The sequence below is a fragment of the Micropterus dolomieu genome, linkage group LG12 (genome assembly GCF_021292245.1).
Source record: "Micropterus dolomieu isolate WLL.071019.BEF.003 ecotype Adirondacks linkage group LG12, ASM2129224v1, whole genome shotgun sequence".
NCBI classification, from domain to species: Eukaryota; Metazoa; Chordata; class Actinopteri; order Centrarchiformes; family Centrarchidae; genus Micropterus; species Micropterus dolomieu.
In genome coordinates this window covers 7623186-7641212 of record NC_060161.1, presented here as the reverse complement: position 1 = coordinate 7641212, position 18027 = coordinate 7623186, and the positions used below count along the sequence as shown (strand labels likewise).

The 18027-nt window shown below is 42.1% G+C and overlaps 2 protein-coding genes across 8 annotated transcripts; both read right to left on the bottom strand.

Annotated features, from left to right (window-relative positions):
• Positions 1-1811: 1811 nt before the first annotated feature.
• On the bottom strand, positions 1812-11376 carry sf1 (splicing factor 1). Of its 5 annotated transcripts, none has more exons than XM_046063740.1 (12): positions 10959-11376; positions 10188-10319; positions 8385-8460; positions 6059-6211; positions 5238-5327; positions 4938-5121; positions 4535-4650; positions 4286-4393; positions 3998-4193; positions 3695-3917; positions 3367-3531; positions 1812-3052 (listed from the first exon to the last, which is right to left on the bottom strand). In XM_046063740.1, the coding sequence occupies exons 1-12, from the start codon at positions 11218-11220 to the stop codon at positions 2721-2723; spliced, it is 2037 nt and encodes a 678-aa protein (XP_045919696.1). In that variant the 5' UTR covers positions 11221-11376; the 3' UTR covers positions 1812-2720. The 5 variants fall into 5 exon arrangements, with proteins under 5 accessions (XP_045919696.1, XP_045919695.1, XP_045919694.1 ...); XM_046063739.1 differs by having other exon boundaries at positions 10188-10322; positions 10959-11375; XM_046063738.1 differs by having other exon boundaries at positions 3695-3920; positions 10959-11375.
• An 884-nt stretch (positions 11377-12260) lies between these two features.
• On the bottom strand, positions 12261-17180 carry LOC123980850 (RNA-binding protein 4.1-like). 3 transcript variants are annotated; one of them, XM_046065403.1, is made up of 4 exons: positions 16849-17180; positions 14796-15219; positions 14682-14703; positions 13753-13922 (listed from the first exon to the last, which is right to left on the bottom strand). In XM_046065403.1, exons 2-4 carry the CDS (start codon positions 15199-15201, stop codon positions 13892-13894), a joined length of 459 nt encoding a protein of 152 aa, XP_045921359.1. In that variant the 5' UTR covers positions 15202-15219; positions 16849-17180; the 3' UTR covers positions 13753-13891. The 3 variants fall into 3 exon arrangements, with proteins under 3 accessions (XP_045921358.1, XP_045921359.1, XP_045921360.1); XM_046065404.1 differs by having other exon boundaries at positions 13791-13922; positions 14650-14703; positions 16849-17174; XM_046065402.1 differs by lacking the exon at positions 14682-14703 and having other exon boundaries at positions 12261-13922; positions 16849-17154.
• Positions 17181-18027: the final 847 nt, after the last annotated feature.

Genomic DNA, 18027 nt, shown 5'->3' with positions numbered 1-18027 from the left:
CATCTGCCGGCTTTAGTGGTCAGTTTGCTCAGCTACCATCAATCTAAATTTGGTCAAGTGATGACGTCATATATGGGGAAAATATTTTAACACAAAACTTCCTTCTCCATCTGCTGATGAACACCATACTATGCAGTCAAAAGCTGTATGAAAATCATTATACCCGAGATGTTTTTTTAGTCAAAGGTCCATATTAGGTCACGTGGTGAGTCAAGTGAGCTATCTGCATGATAACTGAGCCAACAAGTCCTTTTCACTGAGGACAGGATGGACTGGAAAGCTCTGAAAAATCTAGATCTTGAGTTACATTATTTTTTATCAATGCACTTTTTTGGGAATCCCATTACTTGATATTTTATTTAGTTTCTTAGAAAATTAAATTTCCAGTTGTATTTGTTGCTTCACTTATCTACTGGCTTGATTTAAGTATTTAGCCATAAGCGCAGACGATGGCAGTGTTCCAACACCATTTGTTGGTTTGTTGCCAAAACTATCACCATTGGGCCTTGACTATGAAAGAACTATGTACAGTGGGGAGAACAAGTATTTGATACACTGCTGATTTTGCTGGTTTTCCTACTTACAAAGCATGTAGAGGTCTGTCATTTTTATCATAGGTACACTTCAACTGTGAGACAGAATCTAAAATCAAAAATCCAGAAAATCACATTGTATGATTTTTAAATAATTAATTTGTTTTTTGTTGAATGACATAAGTATTTGATCACCTACCAACCGGTAAGAATTCCGGCTCTCACAGACCTGTTAGTTCTTCTTTAAAAAGCCCTCTGTTCTCCACTCATTACCTGTATTAACTGCACCTGTTTGAACTCGTTACCTGTATAAAAGACACCTGTCCACACTCAATCAAACAGACTCCAACCTCTCCACAATGGCTGAGACCAGAGAGCTGTGTAAGGACATCAGGGATAAAATTGTAGACCTGCACAAGGCTTCCAGCATGGTGACCCGAAACACACAGCCAGGGCAACTAAGGAGTAGCTCCGTAAGAAGCATCTCAAGGTCCTGGAGGGGCCTAGCCAGTCTCCAGACCTGAACCCAATAGAAAATCTTCGGAGGGAGCTGAAAGTGCGTTTTGCCCAGCGACAGCCCCGAAACCTGAAGGATCTGGAGAAGGTCTGTATGGAGGAGTGGGCCAAAATCCCTGCTGCAGTGTGTGCAAACCTGGTCAAGAACTACAGGAAACGTATGATCTCTGTAATTGCAAACAAAGGTTTCTGTACCAAATATTAAGTTCTGGTTTTCTGATTCATCAAATACTTAAGTCATGCAATAAAATGCAAATTATTTAAAAATCATAATGTGATTTTCTGGATTTATTGTTTGATTCTGTCTCACAGTTGAAGTGTACCTATAATAAAAATTACAGACCTACATGCTTTGTAAGTAGGAAAACCTGCAAAATCAGCAGTGTATTAAATACTTGTTCTCCCCACTGTATATAGATTTAATATGGATAAAATAGGAGTTTGTTTGCTTCTATTCTGGATCGATCACTGCGCTCCATATAAAACCTACACACTTCTATAATGACCATAAGAAAAATGATGCTGTGAATCTCAAGTGTTTTTTTTTTTTTTTTTTTTTCTTCAAGCGATATACTGCATGTTTCTCTCAAGTGTGCGCTTCATGGAGACTTTGAGCAGCACACCCTTGGCAAAGCTAATTATGTAACACATTTAAATGAGACAGCCCACAGGGGCCTTGACAAAAAAAAAATTGGCAAGCACTCCTACACAAAAGGACTCACATCCATGAAAGGAGAAACCAGTCTGTACTTGACAAAAAGGTGAAATGAATCAGTTTAATGCTAAACCAAGCAAGATTTCAACAGCTATTCATTCAGGTTAGCATCATAACACAACAGACTGGTTCCAGATACAGAGTCAAACTAAAAATTTAACTCTAAGAACAAAACTGATATTTTTGTCCTTGCAAAAAGCAACACAAACACACACCGAGTCTTATCAGAGCAGAGAGATTCAGAAAAACAAGTAGATATCAGATCCTCAGCATTCAAGTATTAGAGGGTCAAAAGCTAGCGGATAGCATTCAATCCCCCTTTTCAAACTCAATGTCACAACTGAGACTCAGGCAACTGACAAAAGAAAAAACAAAACCATGGGGATTTCTGGAACAGAGACAGTACTACAAAAAGGTTTTCTGACAGAACTAAGAAACACTTCACATCTCCTTCTTACAAAAATATTAATCTTATTCAATTCTAAGCCAACATATGGAACAGGACAGGTGTATAAATTTGTGAGTGAGGTGTTTACAATGGATCATGCAAGTTGAACTTCAACATATTAAATCCAATAGTAGTTAAGTGTTTGAACATTTCAATTGATGAGACTGTAGAGCATAAATTAAACTTCCAGCTGGCTATTTGAGCAGTTTATTTGGTATACATGTAACGTGACAAACTACGGTAGCAATGCAGAACATGTGCCCAGGAGCAACAGTGTTTGTATGCACACAAGGAGCTTTGTGTTAATACAAACTTTAAAAATAACTAATTAAGTTACGCAACTTTACAAATTGAACTGACACGGCCTTTCATTGTTTCAGAGATGTCTTCACAATATCAAGGATCAATAAAAAATAAAGCACTGGTTATATTTTTTCTTTGAGCACACATCCACAATGTGCTGCAGGGTGGAAACTCTTTGTGGGAGGACGATTCTTCTGTGGCAGGGTTAATTCTGGGGTGGAGGAGGTGGAGGGGCAGGAGGCATGCCGAAGGGGGGCATGCCCGGTACCCCCATCCCCATCATGGTGACAAAGTTGGAAGGGTCCATGGGTGGCGGTGGCGGTGGCGGGGCATACATCATGCCGGTTGAGCCTGGAGGTGGAGGAGGGGGAGGTGGAGGGGCGCCTGGGGGCAACGGCGGCTGGACGCCTGGAGGAGGCGGCACCATGGATGGGGTACCCATGGGCGGTGGGGGCTGGGCTCCAGAGGACGTGGGCTGCTGGGGCTGCTGCCATGGAGGCAGGGTGCCGGTGCCAGGGCTGGACGTGGTGGTGGTATCTGGGGGAGGGGCAGCTGGAGGTTAATTCTTTACTTTTCATCAAAACATTCACACTACAACACACACACACACACACACACACACACACACACTCACTTTAAAACTAACTTAACCATGGTCCGTTCTCCACACATGCCAGTTTTGCAGAGAAGAAATTTGCATTCAGACTAAACAAAGGTTAGGGAGAGTGAAGCTGACTCAAAGTAAAACGTTACCACAGTAGTGTCTAAATTGTTTTACCATCTGCCACACTGCGAATGCTGAGAAGTGAATGACATTAGCGGTTTCGGATAAAGCTTTTGTGTGGTCTTACTCTGTTGCCAGGGCAGCGGCGTACTGGTTGCCATGCTGCTGGTCGGAGGGGGAGGTGGGGCCTGCTGTTGCCATGGTGGCAGGGGTCCAGAAGGGGGAGGAGGCGGCTGGCTGCTGGGGGGAGGAGGTGGCGGTGGCATCATGCCCATTGGAGGTGGCAGCAGACCTACAAGGACACCAAAAGTCAGACATTTTCTTCCTCAGTGAAGGTCTGGTGCAGTTTATTCTCGTGCACTTTTGAATTTGTTATTTACTATACCCGTGCAACAGTGTTCTGCTTTCTGAAGCCTCATTGAGGAGTACAGTGAATGTTTTGTTTCCCCACTTACCCATGGGGTGTCCATGAGGTCCTGGACCCTGGCCCATGGGGGGAGGTGGAGGCTGCATCCAGGGGGGAGGTAGGCCATTGGGGTTGGGGGGCATAGGGGGCCCTCCCATGTTGGGCATAGGGGGAGGAAAGTTGTGGGGTCCTCCATGACCACCAGGCCCTCCATGCATGCTATGGAAGTTCCTGTTCTCAGTCGGACCAGAGCTCATCCAAGGAGGCCGGTTCTGCTGCACAAACAGTCATCAGTCATTTTAGACAATGTTCTACACCAGCAGGAGCAGGGCATCATGTGTTGCCAACTCACCGGTGGTGGCTGGTTATTGTTGGGTCCTGAGGACCGAGGGGCTCCTCCCTGGGTGCTGGAGTGTCCTCCAACAGATGTGGGGACTGGAGCCTCCCCCAACTCAGCCATGAGGGACAGATACTCTTTGTCCATGCGAGCCTTGTCCTGGGCTGACTGCGGAGGCTCGCCACCTGTTGCTCTGTGGGCAGCAAACGAGCTGCACAAAGCAAAACAACAAACATTGTTACAAAAAGAGTTACTACGTCAACTTTCAGCTTCTATTTTAAATATTGATCAACTGATCATCACCTGGTGTACTTGCAGTCAGAGGAGATATGGCCTGCTCCACCACACTTGGTACAGAGGGTGGTGTTGGTGATGCTGCGTGGCTCAGAGTTCTGCCAAGGACGAAGGATCCTATAGAGACAAACAGGAACATTCTGTCTTAAACTGAGCAGAATGGACTATCTCCTAAACTTCCCTTCTCTGGTGCCCATACAGTCATTACCAATGATCAACACTGAGCTGAGCATGAAGCTCCAGCACTGTCACACTGACCTGTTGTCATCTTCCCTCAGTGTGCCATTGAGTCTGGCCAGCTCCCTCAACTGCATCTTTCGTAGGTCATTCTGATCCTCAGGTGTCTCAATGCCTTGCTTCAGAATGTTGCGAATCTGTGGACACAAATTTCTCACCATTAATTTTAGCATTGAGCGAGTACTCGGCTGAAACGAGTATTCGACTAGTATCAGAGTAGTCATCAAATAACTGAATTGGTTGAACAGATACAGTTAACAGTCTACCTGCTCATCTTTAATATACTGTACATAGTGTATAGTTCAAACGGCACAATACATACATACAGCTATTAACAGATATTAAAACATTTTCACATCAGTTTAAAGAGCTGAGCAATGATAGAATGTAGAGTATGATGCATCCCAACAGCTGTTGATCTAACCTGCTCCACAGCCTTCTTGACATTCTCCATTGTGTTGGCGGTGACCAGGGCATGCAGAGGCTCATCTTCCCCTGGCAGCATCTGTCCGTCCTTTCGGCCTACCTTCCCCTCCTTCACAGAACCTTTACCCCGGATCATGATCTTGGCGCAGCACTCCTTCTCAATGTTCTTCAGTGTATTACCACTAGTAAAACCAAAAAAAAAAGGGGACAAAGTGAGAACCAAACTCACTTTTTAAATTGGTTGTTAACTTACTTGTTTATTAAAAGTATGTTGAACATGATAGTAAAAGTAATTTACCGTGGCCCGATCAGGAGACCAACAAAGTTGATTTCTGGGTATTCATCTTGGGGGATCATAACTTTGTCATTGACTCTGGTGGCTGGAGGCCTGCAGGAAACAAATACAATAAATAAACAGTTACTAGGATAAACAATGAACAGCTCTGATTCTCCTAAAAGCCACAGTGGATATTTTATTATGATTACAGAACATGAAACTGTAAATCAACGGCCATTAGCTCTTTAGCACTGCAAAAACTTCAGTCACCTGGAAGCTCCTGTAATCAGAACTTTTAAAGCTGCAGTCTGTAACAACTGAACACACAATGCAAAACCTTCGGCACTCTCTACTGCTTGTGTCACTCCGCTAAGCCCCCCCACCAAACCCACAAGTTTGGAGCTGGTTGCCGCATAGGGCTCGCTCTCCATGGCGAGAGTCTCACCAACACTTTACCTCCCATTCCCTCTCGCTTTTACTCTGCTTCTCAAAGACATCCCTCTGATGCTTCGTGGCCCGGGGCAGAAAACCCCAGGCTTTTGCAACAACGTCTTACAGCAGGATGAGGGGCTAGTACACTACTGCCCTCAAAAGTGATTCCCCACTATCTGTCTTTATGCCTCTTTGCCACTTGTCAATATGAGCGCCATGGCATCCGACACAATGAGTCCAAAGCTCCACATAGAGCTTGGACATGTTCACACACACACGCGAGTGTGCACGCACTTGTTCTCTCATACTATACGCTACCATCATCATCATTTCAAAACTTGCATGGACTAATTGGTACATGCAAGAATAAAAAATTGATAGTTAGTGGTAAACAAATGCATAAATCATACTTGTAGTCTGCAGGGGGCTTGAAGTCAGGGTTGAGTCCAACCATCTCAGTGATGAGTGAGTGGCGCTCCTCCTCAATCTTCTTTCGTGTGCGATACTCGCGGGTGTTTAACCTCTTGCCCTCGCTGTTGTAGATGGGCTCCGGAGAGGGAGACCTGAAAATGGCAGACAAAAGACAAGAAAGACATCATCAATACCTTTCTAGAAGTGGAGCTCTGCCATTAACAATCACACAGGCTCCCTACAGCTAACTAAAGACCATAACTATTTCAAATCTTCAGTGGGAATTTTGAATCAATAGGTACTGACATGTCTTAGAAACAATGTTAAATTTAAAAAATGAGTTTTGGTAATTTGGATCTACTAAGAGAATTCTCAGATAGACTGAGACTCGTGGCCAGTGCTAGAGCAAACTCAAAAAGAAAAGAATATTATGTAGGAAATCTGCACTGACATTTCAAAGGCTAGGGTCCATCGTTTTAAACAATTCAGGGCAAAAAGGGGGCAACCAAAGCTCTTTAGTGGCAACTATCCCAATACACTGGAAGGGCATCAACCACAAAGAAAAAAACCCAAATACATGGCCACAACTAAACCTGCATACAGGAGTGTTGGCCTACAAGAAAGGAAAGTTGGAGGTAAGAAAAAGAAACCAAAGCAAATTTCGTAATCCTAAGCAGAAACGCTGGCTTTGGAGTTGCTTGGTGTTGACGTGGCGGAAGAGGTCCGTACCTCCCCTTGGATGCTGAAAACCTGTGTTGCTGCGTTAAGGAGGCACTGTGCTTGAAAAAGGGTTAGGTTGATGTGGGGTAATTTGGGTTAGAGAAAAGGAATTAAGATTAGATATCCACCTTTTCCTATGCTCTCCCATCAGAGAGCCACATGTGTCCATGTGATGTGAAGAGTGAGAGAAATAAAATAGCTTTTTCCTTTTATGCTTCAAACTTCCAACGGTGACAACCTGAAACACCCCCAGTTGGTTCTGTCACACTAGATCGAGGGGGGAGTGATTTATAAGAGTGTTGCAGCTCTGCAATAGACTTTTTGGTTGCTGTGGAAATGTCTGATTATAAAGAGAAACTCTAAACAGTGTACAGATGACAGGGACTCTAGCTAACAACGGTAACTTCACACACTCTTGAGAGCAAGCCACTTCCTGTGGGAACAGATCCTTATGGAAACTATGTTATGTTATAAGATGGCCACTGCTTTTCCAGAACACATACATTTCTGGAAGTTTTCTTCCAGACCGCAAGAGTCCAGAGGGAAAACTGGAACACGCCCCCCTTTACCCCTGGGTGGAAATGTTTAAAGCCACATTATGGGAAAACCAGAGATCAGCGACAAATCATTTATTAAGTCCAAGATAAAGACCTATGAATCCCTGGTATGTTATGATGTAGGCTGCACGCCATGAGCTCAATCACTGGCAAAAAGTTATAGAATATCCAGTTAGAAAAAAAGTCAGGCAAGGCAATATTATTTGATGGGGCTTGTGTGAATCTTTACTCACCAACTTACTTTTCTAAAAGAGCCAATTCATCTGAACTATTTCAACTGTAAAGCTAACAAGATGTTAAATAATGAAAGCTAAAAAAAGGTTTACATAGATTAAGGTGCATTGACCCCAACCTGTGTCAGAGGAAAATCTTTATACATTATGCATCATATACGTATGTATTCATATAGTCACACAGCACTCTACATCAGACACACAAAAGCAGCAGTGGGTGAAACCATGATGCATAAATTAACTAAATTTAAAGCAACGATTCCACTTGACCGTCAAGTCAACTGAGAAATAATCAAATAAAAAGATGCAAATATTCCAGTTATCTTTGTACTGGCAGTGACCCTAACCCTTGCTAAATTGTCTCAGCTGGAATACATCTAGAAGTCAACATACATTAACTATATATACTGGGTGCCCGAAGCACCCATACCAACCTGCTTTTACAAAACTTTTTCAATGAAAATATGGTTGTTTTTTATCCACGATTGAAACATTGTTTAAAACTACATCATTCTGAAACCTGAATGTGTGTGTATTATATTATTTATATATATAAAATTTGTTAATTTGTCTCTGAGGGTTTTATAAACATATTAATATACCTATATTTTTTTATACCACTGGGCTCTGACAATGTAGAAAACCTCAACACCACTGCCCTTCACTAGGATAAATAAAACTATATCTGCCAGCTAATACTACTAAGCAGTCTGATTTAGGCTAACGACATATTTACTGAAAATCAACATTTGTCTTCCAAAAAGTCAAGAAGGTAGAGAAAATGTTACTGTTCATGGGTTTAATCTTTTTCCGACCTGTCCTCAGGGTTAACAGGGATTCCCAGGTCTCCTGTACGCAGTTTACGAGTCAGGTCTTCAATCTGCAGTTGGACTGGAAGAATTCAGGTTAGGAAAGAAAAACAAGGATGGAGAGAAATGTGGTTACCACAACAACATCAGAGAGACATCGCTCTGCACATTCGAGCACTGCCTCATACATTACTGAGGTAAAGACAAATGGTGAGTCTGTTAAATAAAAAATAAAAGGGAGATCAAATGAACATCTGGTAGACTCTAAAGCATGAAACCACTTACATCAACACATTACCCAATATGAATATGTTGTAGAGGTATTCTACATAAACAGGACTAAGCTTTTATCAGATGATTAAACATGGCAACATATCAGTAAATGTCTAGACCATGGTTCCTAAAAATGCCTGCCAGACAATTCATATTTTAAACCTTAGCGGTGGTTTTCTTCCATGAAGACAGGGCCTCACATACTGCAGCATATTGTGTTTTACAGCTTTGGCATTTTTAGGACACATTGGGTCTAAAAATCACTGATTGCTCTACTTGTTTTGCATTTTTCAATAACAAAAAAAGTGATCTCAGGCACACTTTGCACTCCACAGATCTAACACTGAGGCTGCAGTGACAGAGACAATTCTTACATTTAGAAGGCTATGAAAAAAATCATCCCATGCACATTATGAAAAGTTGTAATGAAATACCCCCCAAACACAGAGATTCACTGGACACTGAAACAATTACTCTGGATTATAGAGATGAATACAGGCCCTGTGAATTGTGGTTCATGGCAATTTCATCTTAAACGCTTCCCTTGGATTGTTTAAGGGGATCTACTGAATGAGCAAAGGAAACGATAAATGTGACAACGGAAGGTGGGCACAAATGAGTGTTTACATACCAAAGAACAACAACCATTACCAATGAGTGATCATCAATAACGCCATCAGTTATTGACAAAACAACTTATCTGCTTCAGAACCCCCACTGAGGGCCTGTGCAGGCAGTATGTTGGTGCTACACTGCTGCTGGAAGGCATTTGTGGTTAAAAACTATTTTTTTCATATGATTTTTTTAACAGGCCAAACTAGGAGCACAGCAACAGGGATCAAGTGTTTCCCAATTTGTAATGTCCACTAAATCAGCTGGTTGAATCATTTTACTCTGTTGGATTGATTTGCCATTGAAGCAGCATTGTCCACACTTGGACAAATATAAAGAGAAGCACACTTTAGCATATTAGGCCATTATGAGTAATGCCTCCATGCACAGGAACAATACTGATGATGTTTAGGGGATCAAGCAAGACAGTGAGCAGTGACCTTCTGCTCGGGACAGACAGCAGCAAGCAGCAGCGTTTAATCATCTACTTTAAACTCCTATTTGCTAATGGCTGTCCAATGGTATGCAAACCAAAAGACCACAGAAACACTTGCCACAGCAGACCCACTTCCATTAAAGAGAAATAACCGTAATTAACAGTTTACACCATCAAGTAATAATCACTGCTCATCGGAAGCTATTGCTTTGTCTCAACAGTTGGAGCAAAATGACACATTTAGTGTAACAGTAATGTTACTGCTGAACACATTGGACGTGTGATTGAGAGTTTTTATAGTAACACATATTGTGGGTGCCTTCACAGAGCTCTAACTGTTGGGAATTCAGCAAACAGAACATAATACTGGTATGCACCATGTAAGAAAACTAGAACCACATGTAAATGACACATATTATAAAACATTACTGCATTTATATATGTACATGACAACCTTAATAAATTAGAGATATGTATTACAAAATTACCTATATAGGCTCTCTCTTGGTCCCGGGTCAGTCCAGGGGGAATGACAGTGGGCATGCCCGGTATGACCGTCTTCTGATCAGGAGTCTCGCTGCTCCAACGACTCCTCTTCCTCTGTTTCTTCTGACCGAAATCTACTGAGAAAAACGGAGGATGTAATCGATGTTGGGTGCTGCATCGATGCGTAACTTAACTAGATGGACGTAAAAACGTTGATTCAACCGCCACTCAACATGACCTTGCTTATCGATAGAGGCAACGATCCCAAAGTAGCCACAAGCAGCTGCAATGGATATAGGAGCATATGGCGTCTTTAATCAGACACCATGGGGCCCTCGTGGGAGCACAATTTCTTGTTTCTCATCAAAAGTCAGCTCAGATTTACAGCCAGACATAACACAACGCGGCAAATTAACGTTAACGTTCCACTGGTTCATGGCAACGTTAACGTTACACATACCTTTCACGGTTAACCTAGCGTTTACAAAGTGCGTAACATTAATCAGTTCAACATTAGCTGCGATGTGTGCAAAATCGAATACTGAAAGGGATAAGTTAACCCTCAACGCAAACCTAAGTGAGCTAATTAACGTTTGCTACTCACGAACATTCATGTGCTAACTAAAGTTAGCTGTGTTGTCTCAATTTCGTGCAAGGCCATGGCTTCATATGGGGCCTTAAGCATTTAACTCATGTTAGCCACGTTAGCGTGCTAGCGTTCACTCACGTCGTATCGAATGCTTCTAACATTAGCAGATGTTCAGTTAACTTACCTGCTTTGGCCATACCGCCTACCGCAGCTGGTTGTTGTTGAGGCTGGGTCGGAAAACTTGTCGCCGGATTGAACTGATGAGGCTGTGGAAAAGATGGGCTTGCCATCGAGGGCTGGAAACCTTGTAGCGAAGGAAAAGATGCGGGCGGCCCCGGTATTGGCATCAACCCGTTCCCCGCACCAGGCCCTGCGTCAAATCCTCGTTTAGCGCCAATACTGGGGTGCAACTTCCCTAAAGGAGTTGCGTTTGCTCCCGTGGCCATTTTTGCTGTACTCAAATGACTGAGTCTCTGTCAAATGTCAATCGACTACAGTATAAATTTGTTTAAACTGAGAAAAATATCTTGCAAAGTACTGCCGACAATCCCCTTTCACATTACTTTAATCAAAATGGCGCCCGGCAGAAAACCACAAAGGACGAGTCCATGGACGTGGGATGAGCCGCTGTAGTACAAAGCATTCCTATTGGCCGAAGAAACACCCTCCCCATAGGTCGTATTCTATTGGGCAAAGTTGTTTCGTTACCATCATTCTGAAAATTGATTGGCTCATGTTACTATCAATCCCGTTATTTTCCTGCCTAACTCTAACAAGCCCAATAAGCTTAGAAGGTATGGCACTGAATATGAACTATAAATTAATAAATACTCCCATATACGCACACGCATGAAAATATTTTCATATATTTCCTGCCTTTGCAGAACTAATTTTAAAGGCACTGTGTATGCCACCAGTGCAAATAAAATCCAACACGAGAACAATTATGTCCTGTGGCAATTACCCGCTTCATTGACAAATCATCTTGGCTCCAGACCTCTAATTGCCACTCACGCCTCAAATTTAAAGTATTTCTATATTAGCCATTATGAATGCTGAAATAGCTATTCAGTTTGACACCCAAATGAGTAATACAGCAAGCAGCTCTTTAACCCGATTCTTGTCTTTTGCTTGCCTTTTGATCCAGCACCTGTAGTTTTTCCTGGGTCCACCTTGTTTATGTAAGACATTTATGGTGCATGCCTGTGTTATTTTATGTGCATGCTAAACTGCTGTACTGCATGTGTCACCCTATTAAATCTTGTCATCATTTCTTCCTACACTTCAGAGTTGCTATGATCCAGGACTGATGTCAGAAGCACAAACTGCATTTGTGGGACATTTCTTTTTTGGGGAAATTAAGTGATTTCCCATAGGTTCATTTTCATGTGATCAACCTCAGACTTTTATTTTCATTGATTCTTGCACTTAATGCGAATGCCATTTGACAGTATACCAGATGACTCAACAAACACACAGGACAATCTTCAGACAAACAGGTTTTAATTTTAACCCAATAGTTACACAGCATAGGCCATTGAGGTCATTTTAATTATAAAACTACAACGTATGTTCAAGATGTGATGCCTCATATTTATCACAGCAATGACAATCTAGGCTAGTTAGTATAAGTAATGTCCCTACTGACAAATAAACAACATGATTACGATGCACCTTGACAAAAAGTTCAACTTAAATTCATAAAAAGGTTTGATACAACCCAAAATACAGAAGTGTTTTTTTTTTTTTTATATAAACAGTGTGCAGATCCATATTTGGTACAGGTGTGACATTAAAGTCAACAGGTTAAACAATGTAGGTGATGAAGCATACAAATCCATATTTGTGTTGCCATTGCTTCACATATGCAGTAACATGAACTTACACAAATACACTAAAATGCACACAGTAACACAAACGTTTATCAACATAACCCTATGACTCACCTTTAAAACATGCACCATGCACTAATTTAATTTGTTCCTAATAATTAAGTCTAAATTGTATGACCATATAGCTACTTTGAGAGGGGGAAAAGAGTTGTTACAGTATAATGAATAGACGTCCACCAGGTTGTAGATAAACCCAGTTCCTGCACTTGCACACGTGGGCTAAGCTGTTTCAGAACTGCGCCAATTATCTTATTCTTACTACCCACACGCCTCACATACAGAGGCTTCACTTTTGCTTTTAAAATAACCAATGAGATCATCAGTGATTTCAATGGCACTTAGGCTACGCTATCCAGTAAATGTCAGACAGCTCTCACCTTGCTGTATGGACAAGGATTAGTATGTATATCGTGCCCGTTCAGCGCCGGAATCCCGCGGATGGTCATAGGTAGAACTTCTTGGGTGGGCGGGCACCGGGGAAAGGCGCGAACGCTCATATGTATATCCTTCTGCCTCGGCAGGGACTCTCCGAATCGGACTCCGGTCACGTGCGTAGTATGAGGAGACTGGGGCTGGTGGAGGAGGAAGGGGAGGGCACTCGTATGGGTCGAGGCTAGAGGGGGGCAGACGTTCCCTCATTAAAGCTGTGGAGGAGGAGGTTGATGGAGCAGGCAAGGGGACAGCGCGACGTTCCTCGAAATAACTGCCTCCGTAAGAATTGGCCCTGTACTTCTCATAGTAGTCCACGACCCCGTACGGATCTCTTTCCTCGTAAGGCGACCGTCGCATCGGGTAGGGTGGTACCGCGCCATAGAGTGAGCCGTTGCCCCTGTATGCCGCCTCGCTGCCGTACATCCGAGCCATGCTATGTTCAGCAACAGCGCTTATGCCGTAACCTGGGTGCGGCCCGTATCTCATTGCACTCTCGTAGCCTGCACCCCGTCTGTACCCTGCCATGCTGCTGCTGTGACCAGAACCCCGGGAAAAACCATGTACAGGAGCATAGCCATCGCCATAATCTGGATCGCCACTGAAGTCCAGATGATAACCCCTGTTGTGACCACGCCCGCCAAATCTCGAGGGATCGTATCCATCAGACTTTGGCTCTGAGCCGTTTCTGTGGTAGCCATTTTGGTCTAGAGGACATTCTTTGGACCAGTGGCCTTCCTGCCCGCAACGATAACAACCCGATCTGTCTCCCATTCCCGGCGCAGTACGCAGGCGGCTAGTCGAAAGCTTCACGCTCATCAGTTTGCCTTAAAAAGAAAAGACTCAATGAGGACTTATGCCTGCATTTATTCTAGATAATATATTAGACATTTTCTGCCTGGCATACAAAAGTCTCTTAATTATAAAAATAGCAATAAGACATGGCATTTGATTTGAGCATTAAAAAGTTCTTAAAGCTGAAATCCGTAACTTTCCACAGGTTTTCCCCCTGCAGTGGCAAAACATAACTCAAATGATGTACATACTACAGCAAAGAAGTCTTCATGGAAGGTTACACGTGAGCTTGCGATTGCAATCAGCTAGTGCTAAACTTGAAATAAGTCAGCAAGGTTTGACAGCTCAAATGATACTTCCCGTGTCTGTGTAGCTACGAGGGTCCGTGTGACGAAAATTTAGTCATGTGCCCATGTTTCCGAGGGCTCGCGCGGACCGTGCAGCCCATAATGTATGAGTGGTAATACATACGTGACCAAAACTGTGTGTAAAAACTAAATTAAGTATAAACACAACTGCATGCACATCCAGTTCAATGTTTATCCAGCCCTTAATGGGCCATGCAGTTGGCTTTGCTTAAAAAAAATATATAATTAAAATGACTGTACCTGCATTATCTACCAGAACAGGTGGGATCTGACAAGTCACAATTTCAGTTGGTGCCGTCCACTTTACAGATGATAGGTATTACCAATCACATTACGGATACCAGCTTTAAAATAATAAGTATTCAGGACTGCCTTACTTTCTTAAGCTTACCGTTATCCCTTCATCTTTTTCTTTTTACTCACCTGGGGTGCAGCCATAATTTACCTATTAATTCACAAGAACATCATTAAATAGTCCTGATGCTATATCTTTAATATAAAGGTTAACTCCCCATTAAGCCCAGCCCAAGAGTTCACCTTTAAAAGCTGTGTTGTCTAACTGATTAATGGCCTCCATGGCATCCTCCATTCGCTCCATGTGAACAAAAGCATAGTTTTTTACTATGTCACACTCCAACACAGCGCCAAACTCCTCAAACCTGGCCCTCAGCTCCTGGTTGGTACAGGCAATGTTGCCAACATGCAGTTTAGTGGATCCTTTTGACTTGCCACGGCTCAATTCAACATTCATGGGCTGGCCGTTTAGCTCATAATGATGGAGGTTGCGGATGGCTTCTTCTGCTTCCGCTTTGTCATCCATATGCACAAAGCCAAAGTTCTTGACAATGGTGCATTCTGCAATCTTTCCATATTGGGAGAAGAGAGAGCGAAGTTCATCTGACGTAGTGTCTGGTGACAGGTTCCCGATGAATATTTTCACCATTGTGGAGTGTCCACGTCACTAAGGGAGGAGAAGAAACCAAAATTATTGGTACAACACGTCTACTGATGCAATTAAAACTGTGACCTTAATGCAAATTACCATTACTCTCATTTCTAATACTTGATTCATTTGCATGTATTCTCAAGGCTTTCCTGCAACTTGCACTGAGATACTCCTTTGGTGTGACGAACCCTGCTAACAATGAATGATCAGTGGATAACCACTGAACAGTGACAATATCCTGAGTCTATTTGATTCACCATGACAGATTTGGTGGTCCAATTGTTCAACAAAAGTTTGACATAAAACAAAGCTACAGTTTGCCTCTGTATTTCAGCTTAGGAAAATCTCTCCCTACTTAACAGAACAGACAATTCAACTGAAGTGTTACTATTTGAGTAGCTGCGTCCTACTGTAATACACAGTCCAAAAAAAAAAAAATTCTACAAGGGCACTTAAATAAGACTATTTTTTATATTTCTTCAACTGCTGTTCTTTTTCTCCTTGAAGCTAGGTTTAAATGTAAACTCATTTTCCAAATCACTACACAAAATATGCCAGTGGCAAAACAATATTTCGATGAGTTGAGTGTATGATGAATCTTCAAATCATCCATTTCACCAGTCCAAATGATAAACACACCAACTTCAACTTTCATCCCATAAATACACACTAACATATCGTGATGCAAATAGGAAGCCCAGAGCTGCTGTGGCTGGAAATAACACTTATCCTCAAGTTGGCGGGGGTCATCACAAGTCTCCAAATAATGTGGTAATGCATTCAACCCATCGATATGAGGAGCAGTGCATGCAACAATGTACATAAATGACGGAGCAAAACTTTAGCACTGGAAAATCTGTCAAATATTTTACAAATGACTGTAATCCTGCCACTATGACGAGACGCCCTGCATCTTCGATTAACTTAATATCTGTGGTTATTAGAGGAGTGACGTAATTCATCGGAGGGAAATGTTGTCCTTTGTCAGTGATACAGTGAACAGTTTAAACGTTCATTACATTAACTTTCCAGCGGTTGGTAGCGAAAGAGATGTTGTGGGCTCTTGGTGCAGCAGTAAATTAAGAGGACTCTGAATCTTTGTGCTAGCTAAACACAGCAGGCCTGTGATCTGTTTGACTGCATGGACTGCTTATGTTTAGCTAGGATCGTAGGCAGAACAGCGCAGATTTAGATTGTTTGTAGTTGACTGGTCACTATAGGCCTCGCTAATGTAACGTTACGTTATGTCATAACGTTACTTGAAGTCGCACACCCACATCGCGGCTCTACAGCTTCCTTCCGTGGGCTGCAGATCTAACCAAAGTAAAGTTAACTAAGTTAGCGGACCACAATTGTGCCAAAACAGTCGATACGTATAGATCATTGTGGTTGGTTTTACTCGGTAACAATACTACGTAACATGCTTCTACACGGTTTTACGATGCTTTAACTTAACACGCTGCTCTCATTATAACGTTAGCTAACGTTAGCCTGCTTAGCGTATCCACACATTTAACTTAACTTGCACAACCCCTTTTGGTTGTAGGCCTTAGTAACGTTAGTAACTGTAGAGTATTGGCTATTTGGAGAACAAACGTATCTTTCCATTTCTGCCCATTTTGTGATAAATTAGTTTAATCTTACCTTTGAAAGCTGCAGTGTGCGTCTCGACCCTCGGAGAATAAAATGACGACTGCCGCTTTCCAGACTGACGTTAACGTTACATTACCAGCTCGTGACCAGGCGAACACCATAGCAAAGACGTAGGCCCTACAGCTAGCTCGGTTAGCACGTCTTGGGATCTTTTTATATACAGTCTATGCTTGGGACGGACTAACTCACAGCGCTAAATGCTATGCCATCATAATGCGACGAGGGACAAAAAAGGAAACCAACGACAGAAATTAAGCAAACTGAACTAGAGGGTTGGGATATCCCTTATCACGAATATTAGGGTAAACTTTTGGGGGGCTTTAATCTCACAAAGAAATCAAGTTCATTAACGTTAGTGTAGAAAAAATTATCCCTTAATTATGATCTTGCTTATAAACATACCTTATGTATACACGTGATCTTCACGCAGTTAAGTAAGTTAAATAATGAAAAATAACTCTTAAGCAGGGTTCGAGTTACGTGGGAGCCCATAAGGAGGGTCTGAGCTCCCATGGAAGCAGTAAAATGATGCATCTGTGGGGGTCACTAATTCATTTATAAACAACCATTATTTTGAATCACAAATAATGTGTTTTTCGTTGTAATTAGTAATATAACTGCGCAGTTTTCACCGAATAGGTTGAGTCTGCGAACATGAACTCGATTGTATTGTACTGTATTAGACTCTTTATTGACTGCTGCTTGTTTGTTCAGTATTATTGACTTTATAATGCATCCTAGAGATCCCCACGAAGCTCAGATTATAACTCGAACCCTGCTCTTAACAGTATATTTTCTAATACTTAAACCGGCCTTAAACCTTAAATTTAGGCCTAAATAAACGGTCTTAAAAAATCTACTCCTTTATGAAAACACTACATGTTAACATGACCAATGAAAGTTCTGTCTAGTAAGAGAGACCATCATGTTATGCTCTTCAATATTTATTGTTGTAAAGTCTGACAACTTTCCAACATAAAGCATTTTTTTCTATTATCTGAAAATGTGTTTTACCGCTGGTCCCAACCTATCGTGCTGTGACTCCTTTAAATGAAGCAATGAAATTAAAGACATGTTTAAAAATGTTATATAAATGTTTGACACAATATTTTCCTTATATCCTGTACAAATACTTTTCTTATGACCCCTTGGAGGGGTCCCAACCCGCAG